The sequence below is a fragment of the Phlebotomus argentipes genome, unplaced genomic scaffold (assembly GCF_947086385.1).
Source record: "Phlebotomus argentipes unplaced genomic scaffold, Phlebotomus argentipes genome assembly contig_5, whole genome shotgun sequence".
Lineage (NCBI taxonomy): Eukaryota > Metazoa > Arthropoda > Insecta > Diptera > Psychodidae > Phlebotomus > Phlebotomus argentipes.
This window is the reverse complement of record NW_026776165.1, coordinates 6,762,037-6,778,463: the sequence shown is the minus strand read 5'-3', so window position 1 is coordinate 6,778,463 and position 16,427 is coordinate 6,762,037. Positions and strand designations below refer to the sequence as shown.

Here is a 16,427-nt window from a genome sequence, read left to right as displayed (position 1 = left end):
TTTGTCACATTTGTCCCACGCGCCCGTTTTTCGAATTTCGAATGTTTTTCGGACTCAATGTGGGATATGTGATGGCGGGAGTTTTGAAGGAAATTCAACCGTTACTGGGCAATTTTACAAGGGGAAAACCTTAATTAAAAATGCCGAGTGAGTCTCCAAAATACTTCCATTATATTTTATATGATCAATTTTATGGAGTATTATAGCTACATTTAAGAGATAATTGATAGTTTCCACCTCCAGAGCGTCTTCCATACACGATATTTCGTCCAAAATGCATTGAATGCGTCTAATATCATCTCTTAACACTATTCATACGTGTATAAATATCATTACAATATGTATAGCAATGCTCTTCACAGAGTACTTAGAGAGGGTATTTTAGTAATAGAGAGCGTCGCCGGCCTGCAGCCCGGGGGGCATGTCGGCGGCGCGGCTTAAGGAGTACGTGAGAGAGAGAGAGGGGCTCAGTTGGTAAGGTCGCTGAATTCGTAGGAAGTGTTGTTGAGAAGCAGCGTGGAGTTGTAGAAAGTGGTGGAAGCGATCGAGAAGATATGCGGCATGTCGTCGGGCAGGTCGCTGGCCATCGTGGTGGCGTTGGCCGCCGCCGTGGACAGCATCCGCTGCGTGGTGTTGAGCGCGGCCGCCGTGGTGGTGAGGAGCGTTGTCGTGGTGGCCATGGTGGTGTTTATCACAGGCGCCGACGGAATGTAGGGATAGACGGGACAGGGATTGGGTAGCTGCGGCCCCAAGATCGAGTCGAACATGTAGCCGAGCAGGGAGCCCGCCGTGAGTCCCACCTGATACGACAGCGTCATGATGTTGCCGGTGACCTCCTTGAGAGTGGCCGGCACCTTGGCCGGCGCCAGCATCATGGGCAGACTGCCGGCCAGGCCGTTGGACAGCCCGAGGGCGGCCGTGAAGAAGAACGCCGGCGTCTCGCCACTCACCACGGGGCGCTCGCGCGGCGTGCAGCAGAGCAGCAGCAGTGGCACGAGGAGCGTCCGCAGGCCGGACATCAGCGTCAGCTGGCGGCGCGACCAGGCGTACGGGAAGGCCGCGAGCATCTTGCCCAGCACATCGGCGGAGTTGAAGGTGAACATGAGCAGGACGGGCATCCACGAACCCAGCGAGCACGAGATGATCTCCGACTCAATGCCCGGATACAGCGAGAGCGTGACGCAGTAGGCCAGCGCGATGCACACCATGTACGGGTAGATGGCGTGCGCCACGCGCCAGCGCGCCTCCAGGCCGCTGCGGAAGTCCCCGAGGCGGCCGCGGCTGCACGCGCCCGGCGTCAGCACGTGCTCCACCTTGAAGGCGACGCTGGGCTCCGCCGGCGCCGGCGAGCCATCCGACAGGGCGGCGTCCAGGCTGTTCTCGCCCGCCGTGGGATTGGACAGCTCGTACACGGGATTGCTGAAGCTGAGCGCCGGCGCGGGCTGCGTGGGCGAGCTGGGGTCCAGCGTGAGCACGCCGTACTTGGCCGACTCGCCGCCGTCGATGGAGTCCGACTGGCGGCCCTCGTACGGCTGCAGCACGATCTTGGCGCAGGCCTTCACGTGGTAGCGCACGAAGGGCGAGTGCACGGTGACCGTGTGCAGGACGTAGCTGATGCCAATGTAGGCGCTGGACGTGAGGAAGAAGATCATGGTGGACACGCGGTTGTTCTCGATCAGCAGCTTTGTCATCACGCGATTCGCGGACACCAGGAATCCCGCCACGCTCTCACCCGCCATCACGGCCTGCGTGTACTCCTTGGGCAGCATGCTGGCGAAGCCGTAGAAGCTGGACTGCTGCACCGTGCAGCCGATGGCCACCAGCGACACGGCGGCCAGCGTCACGGAGTACGCCGTCGTGGCGGCGAACATGTGCCACGCCACCTCGCACAGTGCCACGAACACGAGCGTCGTGAAGGAGATCGCGTAGCCTGGAAAGAGAGTCCAAATTCAATTCTCTCTCCACCTGCCAATTAGCAATCCATTAGCGCGCCAAATTCAATTTAAGTCCGCCCGCCATGGAATCTCCGCAAATTGAATAACATCGCAGGGATGTTTTTGAATTAATTAACTGACACTGTGCATCCATTGTGCGGCGAAGGTGCACTAAATTGATTTTCCCCGAAACTCTCCAGCCCCATTTTTACTCTCCCCCCCCCCCCGTTTTTCCCTATTTTCACAAATGTGAAGTGCAGAACAAAGCTTGAATTTCAATACCTCACATTTGCTGATGAGCAGCACCCAGAGTTGCACATTGTATTGTTAGAGTTTGGGGTGCAAACAAGGGAGGTTTATTCAATTGAAGTGATGCTCCAATTTCGAGTAGAAAGTTGTGTAAATGTAAGAGACTTTTAACACATGAGATGAGTTTTCTGGATCAACTCCCAGTTAAACATGCAAATGTAAAAACTTTAAACATGTAAAAGTTTAACATTCCAAACAAAAAAGGAAAAACCGACCTTGTTACTCTCGCTAAAATGGCTTAAACAGTAATAGAGAGTTTTAAGTTTTTTAACACATTGTGTAAGAAAAGCGAAGTAGTGAATTTTGTCTATATTATTGAAATTGCAGTAAAACAGTTAACAGCAAAAGCGTGTGTTAAACCATTATAACACATTTCTAAATTTCTTGTGTGAATTGCTCCAAACATTTGTGGTGAATTTTTTAACACACTCAGAATACCAAAGATTATTTTAAACTTTGATAACACATATTTAACATTCCATGTTTGAGTGGAAATTAATCCATTTGTGTGTTATTTTATATTGAATTTTCCCTGCTAAAATCAATTAATTAATTTGTAATTTAAGCGTTCCCTGTAAAATTGCTTAGCTTTTCTACCGTTCAGTTTGATTTGGATGTGAAATTAGTGATAAATTGCATGTAAAAAATTCGACCACATATTTTAATCTCTTTCAGAGAGATTCTAAAGCATAATTAATGCCTTAACGAGTTGATGCGCACTTAAGGGATGAGCAATAATTGGACTTGACTGAAGCTCTGTCCGTCGGTGGTGAAACTTATTCACCCCAAAACATACTATGGGTGTAAATTCATGTTGAAAATGCATTCTGCTGGGATTAAGAGGGATTTTGAGAGATTCTCAATGGAAATTTAATAAGTCTCAACTCGTGCTTATCAAAGGTTCAAAAGGTATTTCGTGCAGGAGAATTGGATGAATAAATACAGTCAAGAAGCACCAGCAAATGTACACCGAGATGCAAATGACTCTGCCTTGGCGTCCTGCGGCCAGTAAGAGAGTGTCACGCATGAAAAGGAGTCGCCGAGGGAGTTGCGGAGTGTGAATCGGTTGGACGGCGGCCAAAGAGACTCACCAAATTGCACACGAATCTTGAACGGCACGAGCGAGAGAAAGACGTTGTTCAGCAGCACCGTGGCGAAGGCGACCAGGATGTACGTCATGCTCATGTCCAGGGCCACGGAGCGCCCGGGGAAGCGCACCTGCCAGTAGTCAGCGGCGATGATGAAGCTGTTGTACGGCAGGACGAAGCCGACTCCGGCGGTGAGCAGCGCCATGTAGGCGATGCGTTTGCGGTCCTTGGGCGGTCCTGTGTCCGTGTCGGGACTCTCAGATGGCTCGTAGCGGCGCCTGGAGCCGCCCAGGGGCTCATACGTGTTCCTCACATCCCCGGCGGAGTCCCCGTCGTCGGGATGGGCACTCTCCCTCTCCATCCTTGCGAGCTGCGGATCGTTGGCGCGCCTTTAGCCCAACAACAAGCGCCGCTCGCGCGTCTGCACACACAACTCACCTGGATTATCCTCTAATTGTGCTTTCTCTCTCCTGCCACTGATTTCTTGTCTGTGGGGGGACTTTTTTCACATCTCGCCCGGGCTGTAGATGTCCTGCATAGCACACTCGGCGCCACTCGACCCGCGCACGGGCTGCAATCTGCACGACACTCGGGTCCGCTGGACAGGCTCAGGAGTCAGGAGATGAATCTGGGCGCGATCAACAAAAAAAGGTATTTATAGACACACTCGACGCATTCCACCCGCGAACTGTGCCGTCCTCTCGGCTTTTCCGGGTCTGTTGGTGGAAAATCCAGTGCGGCGGCGCGCTTTCATCGATTTCCGGAGCGAGATGGAGCTTTTGTTGTGATCACACTCCATCTGAAGTGCGCGCCTACGTCACCGGGAGGCAATCTTGGCAGACACTGTGGTATCCGCGAGTCCGCGCTTGTGAATGGGATGCACCTTGGCCAATACACGCAGGACAACTAGTGAGGCAGTCGCACTCGATGGATTATGTATTAGAGAGGAAGAATGTGACATTGAAAATCTGCGGTTGGAAACTTGATGAAATAATGATGAGCAGCAATTTTCACGACCCTCAGTGGATTTACAGGGGAGGAAAATGCAGTCCGAGAAAGCGTAATAATAACCCAGGAATGGAATTAATATGAAAAATCTCATGGAGTGCAGATGAAAGGAATTCTAGGAAGCGCGCTTTGTGTCCTTTTGACAAGGATTCGCTGTGCGCTCTTTATTTCATTGCTAATATGATTGAAAGCACTTTCATATCACAGGAATGCGTTCATGTTGGCATTCTATTCAGCCATTGAAATAGTGTTAAATCACATTCAATTCTGTGCTCTGAACTCTTCTCTATATTTCTATATATTTTTGATGATATTGAGAAGCTGTGCTTCCTGGAATTTGCAGTAAAATATGCGATGAGGATAAAGTTATACCTCGTGGGAGAATCAGGAGTTTTCCAAAAGTTATGAATCATAAATGAGAATATTTTGCAAAATTACTGCATTTCACTGATTATGAATATATTCTGTTGCGCATCGAATTCCACACCAAATACACTCATTTGTTGGCAATGATGAATTGAGATATTTCATCATAAATCAGTTCCAGAAAAATTAATTGTTTTCGGATTTGCTTTAGAGGGACATTTTAGAGAATTTGTGATTAAAAACTTTGCGATTATTTAATTATTTTGTGATTTTTGTGAAGAGTGAGGAAATTATACGATATTATTAGCGTCCCTCACGCCAACTTTGCTGCCCTCTTGCGGCGATATGTAGCGAAAATAATCAAATATTTAAATATACTTAAATTCTTACAGAAAGTATTAAAATACTATTATTTAAGATAATAAAATAATAATTATTTGATTTTAGTTATTCAAATTTAAGCGATGAGGTCTGTTTTCTTACCATTCATCTGCCATAATTGCGATTTGTGCGGAATAATTTTATTTTCAGTGCAAATATATCCATTTTGAGGGGTTATTTTGTCATAAAACCCAGTCACATAACCTAGAAAACTATGTCAAGATGATCAAAATGCAGGCCTGTATTATAGAGTTGATTTTGTATAATTTATAAAAGTAAAATAAACAATAGAAATTTAAAATAATTGTTCGAATTATTACAATTTCTTCTACACTTTCCACTTCCTTATACTTCTGCTGAGATGTACACCACTTCCGATTATATTATTTCCCCCTTGAGCAAAAGCACAATCTGAAATATGCACAAATTCGAATGCCTTGTGAACCGGATAACCGATACTACTCTAAACTCTTAACTCTCTTAACTAATTCGCAAGTTGATCTGCAAATTCATTTATCTAATCTGAAATTCGCATTCTATATTGGCAAATTGAACAAAATCAGTTGCATTTTGAAGGCTTTCGTAGTCATTTTCAGAAGCAGAGCGACGGAAATTGACCACCTTTCGTGCCTTCGACGTCGAGACTTTCCTCAGCGAAGCGCCGCGAACACTCGGCGACTTCGTGCCGTGGAGATTGACAGTGCGACAGTACAGTTGGGAGTGATTGGATCTCTCTTGGCTTCGCTGTCCATCGAGTGAGAGTTGTGTGTGAGTCACTGGCGGACATTCCAGGCATCTCTCGTGAGTGAAAGGGCCATTCCACAAGCAGACACGATGTCCGTGAACACGGCGCACGCCAACAACGGCGTCCTCATTCACGCTGGCGAATGGTGAGTGTTGTGGCGTCATCGGCAGCCAACAGAGAGTGGACGGCGATAAAATTGCGCAGCTCTCCTGCCATTGTGTCACAAGCAAAGCTCCAAAGATCCGATGGCAAAAAGAGTTGTGGAATTGCACAACGCTCGGAATGCATCAGTGTTGAAGTGATTGTGGCAATCGAGGGAGAGTTGCATGACTCTCTTGTCCATCCATCTGCCACACTTTCGCTGCTGCTGCTGACCCAGTGGAAAACACCCAGAATCTCTCTCTCTCTCTCTCTTCCAGCATTCTCCTCTTCAGCGACAGCGTGTCGATGGAGTTTTCGGGCCAGAGCGGACCCATGTTCAAGGGCACCAAAGTCGGCCGCTGCTATCTCACCACGCACAGGTTGATCTTCAACAACGGCAAGGCCGCGGATCCGCTGCAATCCTTCAGTTTCCCCTTCGTCGCGCTCAACGACGTGAGTTTTCTTCGCCTGTATTTCAGTTGTGCTTCTGACGTTATCGATTCGTCAGTCAATTCGAGAACGTCTCAAGAACGTCTAGAAGATTCTCTGGAGATCTCGCACAGAAGCTCGAAAAGCACAATTGCACGTCGGATCTTATCATTCTAGCTTAAATCTCTTAGAAAGTCGTTGACATGTGCTTATCATCCTTGTGTTTATCCACAATCTTACACAATTTTGAGCAGAAAGAATCTGCGATCGTTTCTATTTGGATAATAGCCTAGAATTGTCCTCAAAATCTAAAGTTTCTCGTACGAAACTTAGGATGTACACTGGGAAAAAAACATGGCTATTTTTGCCATAATTATGGGAATATCCGTGATACATTCTCAATTGCATTACAATATTTCACAATTTGATAGGAGATTATTGCCATATTTCAAAAGAAAAGTTATTATCTTTCCAAAAACTGGACTTGCCATAAATTATGGCACAAATACTTGCGTCATTAAAACACACAAGCAGTCAATAAATATGGCGCATGGAAATATCCTTTGTGCCAATGGCTAAAGACCACAATTTTATAGATATGTCAGTAAAAGTTAATGATTTCCAACAATATTGTAATTATTCCTAAAGTCCGGCACGCAAACCTATAAAAAGACTATAAAAAATATTTTATATACGGATTATAGTAAAAAAAATGTAAAAATTCATGCTATAATTGCCATAAAAATGGCAGAAAAGCTTTGAGAATTTATGTTTTTTTAGTGTAGCTTAAAGATTAAGCTTCTTCATGAATTGTACAATATGAGCGCAATAGTAGAGCGTCGATAGTATAATTCCACTGAGAGTCTGTCTAGTGTTAAGGACGTCACTGCGCGCTGCAATTCCTTCTCAGAATTCTCTCTAATCACCTTTCTGAGCCCACAAATGACATTGCGCTTTCGCAGGTGGAAGTGGAACAGCCCGTTTTCGGCGCCAACTACATCAAGGGCAAGGTGCGCGCCCAGGAGAATGGGAATTTCGTGGGCGAGGCGAAGTTCAAGCTGCTCTTTAAGGCGGGCGGCGCCATTGACTTCGCGCAGGCCATGCTGCGCGCCGTGCAGATGGCCAGGCGCCACTATCACCACGACGCGCCGCCGCCTTATGAAGCGCCCTCGGACGATTGGTACGCGGCGCCGCCGCCGGCCTACAGGCCCAATCCGACTGGGTACTACGGCTGGGTGCCGCAGGCGGCGGCGTTCCCCAACCAGCCGCCGCAGGACAGTGTCTTCATGTCGCCCAATCCGCCTCCTTATCCAGGCATCGCGCCGCCGTCCGGCGGTCCCGGCGCAGCTGGCGGTTTCGGCTATCAGCCGCAGCAGCAGAGCAACGGATACCCAGGACCGGCTGGCGGCTATTCAGGCTACCCCGGCGCCCCGCCCGGCTATCCTGGCCAGGCCGCCGGAGGCTTCCAGCCGCCGCAGGGAATGGGATGGCAGACGGGACCTTCAGCACCCGGATATCCAGCGCCAGGCGGCTATCCATCGGCCCCCAGCGGCTACCCATCCGCCCCCGGCGCCATGGGCTTCGCGGCACCACAGCAGCCGCCACAGAGTAGATTCTCGTGAAGTGGATTTGAAGATGAGTTTAACCGCAACGCCATGTCTTTGCAGATTCAAAGGAGGCCGAAGCCGCCCAGAGCGCCTACTACGATCCCAATCAGCCGCAGACGGCATACGTGCCGCCGCCGCCAGCTTACTATGTGAGTCACGGAGAAATGAGCGAGTTTACCCGCTGAAGCCTAATCCCTGAAACTCCTCCATTTGCAGGAACAGCCGCCGAGCTACAACTCAGTGGCGAAGAAGCTTCAGTAAATAAAAGAATCTTCACGGCTTTCATCTTTGTCGTGCGCCTTCTCAACGATAATAAAGACAGCAAGCAAGGCTGATGAATTGCCCATGAAGCGCGCGAATTGGGATTAAAAAGAAAACAAACTATTTTACTACCACTTTAATCAACCGCATATTATTGTGTCTTTGGAAGCAATTGTCCTGTTTACTATGCGTGAAAAAAAAACATTAGCACTACTATTGAGATGTTTATAAACTCTTTGTATATTTTATGTATAGTTGCAAATGTTATGAAAAGTATTACAAGTCCTACAAAATGGTAAGAAAGACACTTTCTATTGGCATCTGACAGAAATGCTTGCGCCGCGATATTGCCTGCTCGCAGTGCTTCTGACCAGAACTGCACTCCTTCCCCACTTTTGGCCACTCCCAATCACTGCCCGCAAGCCATTGAGGGTGATGTAACCAATGGCGGAAACTGTGGAATCGATGAAGGAAAAGTCAGACTGTGTTACATACCCAATCACCGTCCTGGAGCACTGATCCTTGACGCTGGTGGGATGCTGAGGCAGCCACAAATCCTCCATCTTCCGCTTAAACTCATAGCACGCTGAGACAACAATCTGTGATCTCTCCTTTGGGATCTTCACCTTCTCCACTGACTTTTCCTGCAGTTTCTGCTTCAGTCGCAGCCTCAGTCTTCGCTGGCGCTTCAGGAAGCGCTTGTGATTCTTGCGCAGCTTATTCCTGGCCTTCTGCTGTGGATCCTTCGCCAGCGGTTCGGTGTGAAGAGCTCCACACTCACCTGAGTGAATCTTCTCCAGTTCCTGTGCCGTTGGCAGTGCAATGAGTGCGCAATTCCCAGGATTTCCGCGGGAAACCATCCGAATACACACAGGAATCAGGACACTCTCATCCAGATGCACAGCTTCCATGGGCAATTGATGTCTCATTACCTTCTGACATTGCTCAAGAATTCTGCGATCGCGCAAAACGTACAATTCTGCGGATTTTCCTGACCACTCGTCAATCAACTGCTGCCACGGACACTCAAAGGGACTCACAATGGAGAGTTTTGTGTAGTTTACTCGCTTCTTGGCGGGCTTCCGGAAGTACTTTGTCCTCAATTCCTCCGCCTGTTCAGTGGCTTCTCTCCGTCCGGCCGGAGTGTCAGGAGCAAAGGCATCTCTTCCCAATTCTCTCAATGTGGAGACACTTTCTCGCCATCCTCCAGCTCGAGCGCCCCACATTATCAATGAAATCCACGTGAGCACTCCATATCCTTCAGTCACAATCACATCCCAGCCACTCGCGAAGCCCTGCAGAGATCCCGGCCTCTGGACGAGCAGCACTGGCACTGCCTGCAGATCTTCCTCGAAGGAACACCTCTGGCCAGGCGCCAAGCCTTCAATTCTTCTCCTCTCGCTGTACTTCTCACTATTCATGATGCCCGCCGGCAGTTTGTCCCTCAAAGTCTCATCCCACAGCGGACTCGAGTTGATCATTGGCGGGATTCTCACTTCTTGCACACTCGTGACATCCGGAATGGCCTTCGATCGCTTCTCCGGTCGATTCAGTCGCGGATCTTCCACAACAAGCCCCAAAATCATGCCTGGCGGCAACTCAGCGGGCGACGAGAGATCAGCAATCCTCGTCCAATACTGCATTTGGACGCCATGAGCTTCTCGGTTGAATTCCGTGGAGTCTATTTGAGGATTCTCCTTGCAGTGCAGCGCGTGAGTGAGAACAGAGTGAGAAAGAGGTCCAGTTAAGCGAAATCTATTGATTTTCTGGCCCAAATCCCGAATCTGGACGCTTCCTGGCACGAAGAGCTCTTCCAATTGGCACACAGTATCCTTAAGGTGAGACGGATGGATGAATATCCAGAGAACACGCGAAGCTTTCTGGTCAGGAGGCTTCCAAAAGAAGCTCACTTGACCAATGGCACCCAAAGGAAACTTGTCCCGCTCAAAGATGCTCACGATTCCCTCCCTCTGGCCAGACACATAACACTTGGCCGTGAAGGAGAGTTCAGTGGGATTGCAGATCCTCTTCAGCTGCATCGACAAATCTTCCAATCTCCCGCGGATCTCCAGGCAGCTGAGATAGGAAATGTCCTGGATGAGACAGTGCCTCGCTGTGGCACGATAGCAGGCTCTGTAGCTCTTGTCGCAAGGCGCCCAGGGGATCTTGAAGCCCCACTTTTGCACCATGTGAAATCTCTTGGCGTGCCAAATGTGCGTCTCCAGCCAACGACATTTCTTCTGCCTCCTGGCGTACTCCATTCGCAGATTGCCCACGCGTCGTCTGTACTTCCTGCACGGTCGCTTCTTCTCTGTGGGCGTGCCACTCTTCCGCAGCTGCGACAAGTGGCCCTGCCGGAAGCGCACCGGCAATCTCTTGGGATTCTGCGACGCCGTGCGTCTCCGCATGTGCCGCGGCATCGTCTGGAAGATGAGTTTGCTCTTGGTGGGATGCTTGATGGTCCTGATAAGTGTCGCCACTTCCGATAGCCTCTTCTCTGCATACTCAAACACCTTCTCTGTCTCCGGGAGCTCAACGTGGCCCCCGAGAGTGGCGTCATATTGGCAAGATTGCGAGTCCATCTGCAAGATTTCAGCATTAGAAGGAATCTAGGAATATCCATCGATATATTTACATGATCTTTCCCTCACTATATCACTACTTTCTTATCAATTTTATCTAAAAACACTCCACGTGCGCAACTGTTTGTTTTGTCAACAAAGCCAGAAACTGAGGTTATGTGAACCCTTCGGAGGAATGGCGGGAATTTAGGTGATATGAAAGTTTCCAAATTTTCAGGGTTTTTGAAATTTTCATTTTATACAATTTTCGCATGTTTCTGAATGAAAAAAGGCATGAATTGACCTACAAAATAAATCATATAATTAAAAGTTAGTTTCACAAAACATTCACGATACGTTCCGCCATATTCAGCGACTTGAGCCTGGCTTTACCCTAAATAAAGCTAAACCAACTGCTAAAATATCGCAAATTTGAAGCGAAAGTATTGCAGTATGTCACAATATTGTCCCCAATTTCTCTTTATCCAGCACGATCACGAGTAGATAATATAAAAAGGCTTCTATTCGTTGGGAGACGAGTAGTGAATGATCAGATAAAGTGACAATATGTGGAATATTTTAGGTGTTTTCGGTATTTTCCTCATGTTGCCCGTGCTTGGGCAGAATTGCTACTATGACTGGACTGTTCCGGCCACTTCCAGGCCACTTGGCATGCCAAATACGCCCTACATCAGCTACAATGCCGGGCAATCGTGCACGTGGATCGCAAGGGCCAACACTGGCAACATTATTCAGCTCACGTGCAACGTCATCATTGCTGGTGGACTGATGCCAGTGTGTCCCATTGACTACTACGTGGTCTCGCCCACGGGACAGACGGATTTCTCCGATGGACGGAAGTACTGCGGTCAGCAGTCCTTTGTGGAACACTCCAAAGGCAATCGCATGACGATGAAGCTGTATTCCTCCAAGAATTCCACAGGCGGACTCATGAGTTGCTTCATCAAGTCAGTTCCGGATCCTTGCAATTGCGGCAGGAGAAATCGTCCGGTAAGATTGTGGATTCAGGAATGATTGCGAGATCTCTGAATATAATTGGGCACACTTTAGGCACGCATTGTTGGCGGTTCTGAGACGGGAGCCAATGAGTTTCCCATGGTGGCGGCTTTAGTGGAGAGAGGAGACAGCAAGCCTTACTGCGGCGCAGTGATCAGTGAGTTTCTTCCTCATCTTCTGCAGAATCTTAACTCCCACACGCTGATTTCCCCAATCATCTTTCCTAGTCTCACGGTCCCGCGCTCTCACCGTTCGTCACTGCGTGGCGAACAGAACCACAGACTCTTTCGATATGGTTGTAGGGGAGCACTATGTGGCGAGCAACAGTGAGTCAGTCTACGCCAAGATATACACAATATCCGAATACGCGTGCGTTAATGGCTGTGAAGATCGCATTACGAAGTGGGATGACGTCGCCATGGTGAAAACGACCATGGAAATATTCATCAACTACGGCGTGGGGATCACATGTCTGCCCTGGAGGGACTACAAGGAGGATCCCAATGAGTACATGAACCAGAAAGTCGAAGTCGCCGGCTGGGGCTTCACACAGGACAACGGTCAACCAAGTGAAGTCCTCCAGGTTGTCACGCTGGACGTCATTTATCCCGAATATTGCCAGAAACTCTACAACAACCTCACGTCGAACAACATGTGCACCCAGACACCACGCAAAGGCACTTGCGACGGGGATTCCGGTGGCAGCGTCTTCTGGACAGCGCCGGACAACAATCGCCTCTACACAGTGGCCCTTGTGGATTACGGCGTGGATTGCGCTCTCGGTTGGCCAGGTGTCAATGTCAGAGTGGCGCCAAATCTGCAGTGGATCCTTGAGAATGCACCCGAATCTGATTTCTGTATTGTCTAAAGAAATTTCCATCATATGTGCGCGTAATGCTGGCTAATGACTAAGGTCATTATCACAGATAATAAAGTAACACAAATTGCCATTGGGCATGATAATATGTGGGAAATGGTAATATTTCCGCAATCATGTTTCACAAATGAAGTGAATTTCAAGAAAATTTCTCCCCTCATCCTCTTCGAAAAGGGCGCATAATTTCGAATTTTCGAATTTCACCCGTTATCCCACCATTCTTCACCGAAAAAATCGCGTCTCATCTCATGACCTTCGAAAGAAAACACTCAAAATGCTGTTGATCTTGGGAAATTGCTCACCTAGACCTGTTTATCAGTGTGTAATCTCTTTCTAAACATTCTCGTGACGCCCAAATTACACTTTAAAAGGGAAAACATTGTGTGATAAGGTATAATAAATGCCAATAGAAAGAGAGCCATAAAGTTGGAGTTTGCATTGAATGAAAGTTGCTTGTATTAAGCGATTCTCTCCTACCTTGACAAATTCATTCGCACATCACATTATCACTTTTATCAACTGATAAAACACAGAGATGACAGTGACGAAATCATCAATTGCCAATTCAAATGAGGAAAAAATTTGTGAAGAAATTCACATTTTTGTCGGCTTCTTTAGCAATTGAATAAATATTTTCCCTTAAATCGGTTGTTTTTCCATTTGGAAAAACAACACTTTATCACAGGTTTGTGAAGAACACGAGGAAAATACATATCAATATAGAACAAGTAAAAGTTTGTCAATTTAGGCCTCGTGGAAATATTTTTTCTTTTCTTCGTGTGTGTGGAAAAAACTCTGTATTCAAGCAAAGAAATCCTTCATTTATGTGGAAAAGAGAGCATGAAAAACAGCCAGAAAAGACACAAGTTGACACATGAAAATTGTGGTGTAACGACACCAATAAAAGCCAAATTGATAAATGTGATAAGAAATTAAAATATTATAAATTTCGTGGTACTACAACAGAGATACAGAGGAACATTGTTCCCATTTGCTCAAACACTTCTTTGAGGGGGCGAAACGACAGCCAATATAAAGGGGCGCTAGCGAATGCCAGTGACTTCAGTTGAGGTTTTCGTGGAGGAAAAGTGATTGTGTGTTATTTGAGAAAATGTGGATTATCGGTGAGAAGAACACTTTTTAGAGAGAAAGAGTGAACATGCTCGAATTCTTAGCTTTTTTCCCCCTTTTGTGTTTTAGCACTTATTTGCGGCCTTGTTCTGCCTTCCGCATTGGGACAGGCCTGCAACTATGCTCAGAACGTTGGTACAACGCCAACTACGTTCTCGATCAACCAATCTGGAACCTACAGTGGAGGAGCACAGTGCAACTGGTATGCCACCGCCAATCAGGACTATCGCATCAAGCTGACGTGCTTAATCAATGTTCCCAACGGAAATTCGGGCTGTCCGCAGGATTACCTCTCCGTATCGCGCACAGGCAGGACGGACTTCGCCGACGGCTACAAGTACTGCGGACAGGGCAGTTTTACGGAGTATTCCACCTACAATCAGATGAGCATCAGGCTGTTCTCGCAGTCCTACTCGGCCGGCGGAAGTTTCTCCTGCACCATTCAAGCTGTCTTCGAGCCTTGCAATTGCGGACGAAGGAAGAGTGTAAGTTGTACGATATTCTCCACAGTTTTAACCCTTTTTCATCCCAAGAGTGTAGATCAGCGCTTCTTAGAAGCGTTTCTTAGAGTTTCTAGCCAACTATTTGAAGTGTTTGTGCTTTCTTTCCTATTCGTCTATATTTTGGAGCGATTCTCAGTCAAACAGAAAATGTTAAAAATATGTTATTTTAGTTTTTTTTTTACCTTCAAGCTGTTCAATCTTAGCTGTATGTAAAAGCATAGCGACAGATCGGAAGCTGCAGAATAATTTGCAAAGATTGATAAATCTGCAATTGTGGCTCTAATTTTCAAGCATAAACATGAATGATGGGACTTCTGTAGCCAACGCACTGGACTCTCGATGCGACAGTCTTGTGTTTGAATCCCACCCACGATTACAAATGTTCGAACACAGAAGAGTGTAAAATTAGACCTTTTAATGGTAAATTATAGCAGTCAAAATGGGTTGCTGTTGAGTGTTCCAGCTGAAACATACGCTTCACTGGAATTATTTTGTGCTCTGTCTCTGTATAAATAAAGATGGACGATAGAACCACGAATGTTAAATTCTTACATTTTTGAAGTTTAACATTCCTGTGTTTGACTGGGAATTGATTAACATTTTTGGTGAAATTATCACACGTCTTTCCATTGCAGACTCGCATTGTTGGCGGCGTGAATGCTGGTATTAATGAGTTCCCAATGGCAGCCGCTCTTGTGGATCTCACGACAAAACAGATTTTCTGCGGAGCCACAATCAGTGAGCACATCCTGATTTTCACACACTTCGAATTCCTGGCATTTACACATTCTCTCTCTCTCTTTTCCTTCAGTCTCCAACTGGCGAGTCGTGACGGCACAGCACTGTCTCGGTGGCCAGACGCCAAGCAATGTGGGCGTCCTCGTGGGTGAATACGACACCAGCACTGGCAGTGACACTCCCTACACTGCCCTGTACTCTTCCGAGTCCTTCGTGTGCTACACCAACTGCAACACGAATCCCAATGGCCAGAACGACATTGCCCTGATCAAAACAAGGACTGAGATCCAGATGAATCCGGGTGTGGGCATCGTGTGCCTGCCATGGAAGTACGCCACCAACACTGCCAACCAGTTCGCCGGCGCGACAGTGGAAGTGACTGGCTGGGGAGATCTCGACTTCGGCGGCCCCGGCACGAATGTGCAGCAGAAGACGCGTCTGTCTGTGATCACGCAGTCAGCGTGCCAGAGTGCCTTGGGCACCACGATCACGGACGCGCGCCAAGTGTGCACATACGGCCAGGGAAACACCGACACGTGCCAGCGCGACTCAGGCGAGGGACTGCTGTACACTGGAGACAATGGACGCCTGTACGACGTGGGCATTGTCAGCTTTGGCGATCAGTGCGCACTGGCGAATCGCCCCTCCGTCAACACCAGGATGACGTACTACCTTAACTGGATAATTACCAACTCACCAGAGTCCAGATATTGCAGTATGTAGAGAGATTTGGGTGAAATACATTGACTTGACTGTTAATCTTGTTTGTCCCTGGCGGGGAGGGAGATGAGTATGATCCCGGTGAGGATGAGAGATGTGCCAAACCACCAGAGAAGCGTCGTGCTTTCCCCGAAGATCATCCAGCCCAGCAGAGCCTGATGAATATCACTGGAATTAGAGAGATACTCACAGATTCTGACACCAGGATTACTCACTGAGGCGAAGTAGTTGGTGCCTGAGCTCACGCTGGTGGCCACGACGCTTCCGCCGCCCGCGTGAAGAGCCTTCACGAAGAATGTCCACACGAGAGCGTTCAGCACAATCATCAGAATCAAGCAACAAGCCACGACTGTCCAACCTAGGAAGACCTGCAAATTGATTGTCAGTGTGTTCATGTATTCACTACACATCGTGACACGCACCTGGGTTTCCACTGTGCTGGACAATTTGCCAAAAACCGACGCTCCCGCGGCACACAGACCCGCAAGAATTGCAAACATCGCTTTTTGACAGCTTTGCACAACGTTTCTCCTCTTTTCCGCCACGCGGCGCACGTGTCAACGCTGGGGAATTTAAACGCCGCCCAACGGTTGATTTGATCACAAGCAGGA

General features: G+C 47.9%; 6 protein-coding genes across 7 annotated transcripts; 3 read left to right on the top strand and 3 right to left on the bottom strand.

Moving 5' to 3' along the window:
* Window positions 1-157: 157 nt before the first annotated feature.
* LOC132265715 (equilibrative nucleoside transporter 4) lies at window positions 158-4,641 on the bottom strand. The gene is made up of 3 exons (XM_059766479.1): window positions 3,770-4,641; window positions 3,335-3,701; window positions 158-1,930 (listed from the first exon to the last, which is right to left on the bottom strand). Exons 2-3 carry the CDS (start codon window positions 3,690-3,692, stop codon window positions 468-470), a joined length of 1,821 nt encoding a protein of 606 aa, XP_059622462.1. The 5' UTR covers window positions 3,693-3,701; window positions 3,770-4,641; the 3' UTR covers window positions 158-467.
* A 1,108-nt stretch (window positions 4,642-5,749) lies between these two features.
* On the top strand, window positions 5,750-8,572 carry LOC132266004 (WW domain-binding protein 2). Its single transcript, XM_059766826.1, has 5 exons — window positions 5,750-5,976; window positions 6,251-6,425; window positions 7,364-8,009; window positions 8,069-8,157; window positions 8,225-8,572. The coding sequence occupies exons 1-5, from the start codon at window positions 5,921-5,923 to the stop codon at window positions 8,267-8,269; spliced, it is 1,011 nt and encodes a 336-aa protein (XP_059622809.1). The 5' UTR covers window positions 5,750-5,920; the 3' UTR covers window positions 8,270-8,572.
* On the bottom strand, window positions 8,566-15,877 carry LOC132266003 (ribonucleases P/MRP protein subunit POP1). 2 transcript variants are annotated; one of them, XM_059766825.1, is made up of 2 exons: window positions 15,794-15,877; window positions 8,566-10,851 (listed from the first exon to the last, which is right to left on the bottom strand). In XM_059766825.1, exon 2 carries the CDS (start codon window positions 10,849-10,851, stop codon window positions 8,581-8,583), a length of 2,271 nt encoding a protein of 756 aa, XP_059622808.1. In that variant the 5' UTR covers window positions 15,794-15,877; the 3' UTR covers window positions 8,566-8,580. The 2 variants fall into 2 exon arrangements, with proteins under 2 accessions (XP_059622808.1, XP_059622807.1); XM_059766824.1 differs by lacking the exon at window positions 15,794-15,877 and adding an exon at window positions 10,905-11,033.
* LOC132255896 (venom serine protease 34-like) lies at window positions 11,398-12,791 on the top strand. The gene is made up of 3 exons (XM_059752068.1): window positions 11,398-11,841; window positions 11,902-12,004; window positions 12,075-12,791. Exons 1-3 carry the CDS (start codon window positions 11,398-11,400, stop codon window positions 12,713-12,715), a joined length of 1,188 nt encoding a protein of 395 aa, XP_059608051.1. The 3' UTR covers window positions 12,716-12,791.
* Window positions 13,836-15,819, top strand: LOC132255895 (venom serine protease-like). The gene is made up of 4 exons (XM_059752067.1): window positions 13,836-13,848; window positions 13,925-14,340; window positions 14,994-15,053; window positions 15,118-15,819. The coding sequence occupies exons 1-4, from the start codon at window positions 13,836-13,838 to the stop codon at window positions 15,817-15,819; spliced, it is 1,191 nt and encodes a 396-aa protein (XP_059608050.1).
* LOC132255894 (transmembrane protein 42) lies at window positions 15,852-16,316 on the bottom strand. Its single transcript, XM_059752066.1, has 2 exons — window positions 16,032-16,316; window positions 15,852-15,971 (listed from the first exon to the last, which is right to left on the bottom strand). Exons 1-2 carry the CDS (start codon window positions 16,314-16,316, stop codon window positions 15,852-15,854), a joined length of 405 nt encoding a protein of 134 aa, XP_059608049.1.
* Window positions 16,317-16,427: the final 111 nt, after the last annotated feature.

Bases quoted from the DNA above. Each gene is read 5' to 3' on its own strand.
- LOC132255896 (XM_059752068.1), top strand. From the start codon at position 11,398: ATGTGGAATATTTTAGGTGTTTTCGGTATTTTCCTCATGTTGCCCGTG. The intron at 11,842-11,901 runs GTAAGATTGTGG...GGCACACTTTAG, and splicing joins GCGGCAGGAGAAATCGTCCG to GCACGCATTGTTGGCGGTTC. The intron at 12,005-12,074 runs GTGAGTTTCTTC...CATCTTTCCTAG, and splicing joins TTACTGCGGCGCAGTGATCA to TCTCACGGTCCCGCGCTCTC.
- LOC132266004 (XM_059766826.1), top strand. From the start codon at position 5,921: ATGTCCGTGAACACGGCGCACGCCAACAACGGCGTCCTCATTCACGCT. The intron at 8,010-8,068 runs GTAGATTCTCGT...ATGTCTTTGCAG, and splicing joins ACCACAGCAGCCGCCACAGA to ATTCAAAGGAGGCCGAAGCC. The intron at 8,158-8,224 runs GTGAGTCACGGA...CTCCATTTGCAG, and splicing joins CGCCGCCGCCAGCTTACTAT to GAACAGCCGCCGAGCTACAA.
- LOC132266003 (XM_059766825.1), bottom strand. From the start codon at position 10,851: ATGGACTCGCAATCTTGCCAATATGACGCCACTCTCGGGGGCCACGTT.
- LOC132255894 (XM_059752066.1), bottom strand. From the start codon at position 16,316: ATGTTTGCAATTCTTGCGGGTCTGTGTGCCGCGGGAGCGTCGGTTTTT. The intron at 15,972-16,031 runs GTGAGTAATCCT...GATATTCATCAG, and splicing joins GCACCAACTACTTCGCCTCA to GCTCTGCTGGGCTGGATGAT.
- LOC132255895 (XM_059752067.1), top strand. The intron at 14,341-14,993 runs GTAAGTTGTACG...TTTCCATTGCAG, and splicing joins ATTGCGGACGAAGGAAGAGT to ACTCGCATTGTTGGCGGCGT. The intron at 15,054-15,117 runs GTGGATCTCACG...TCCTGATTTTCA, and splicing joins TCCCAATGGCAGCCGCTCTT to CACACTTCGAATTCCTGGCA.
- LOC132265715 (XM_059766479.1), bottom strand. From the start codon at position 3,692: ATGGAGAGGGAGAGTGCCCATCCCGACGACGGGGACTCCGCCGGGGAT. The intron at 1,931-3,334 runs GTGAGTCTCTTT...CTCTCTTTCCAG, and splicing joins CAAGATTCGTGTGCAATTTG to GCTACGCGATCTCCTTCACG.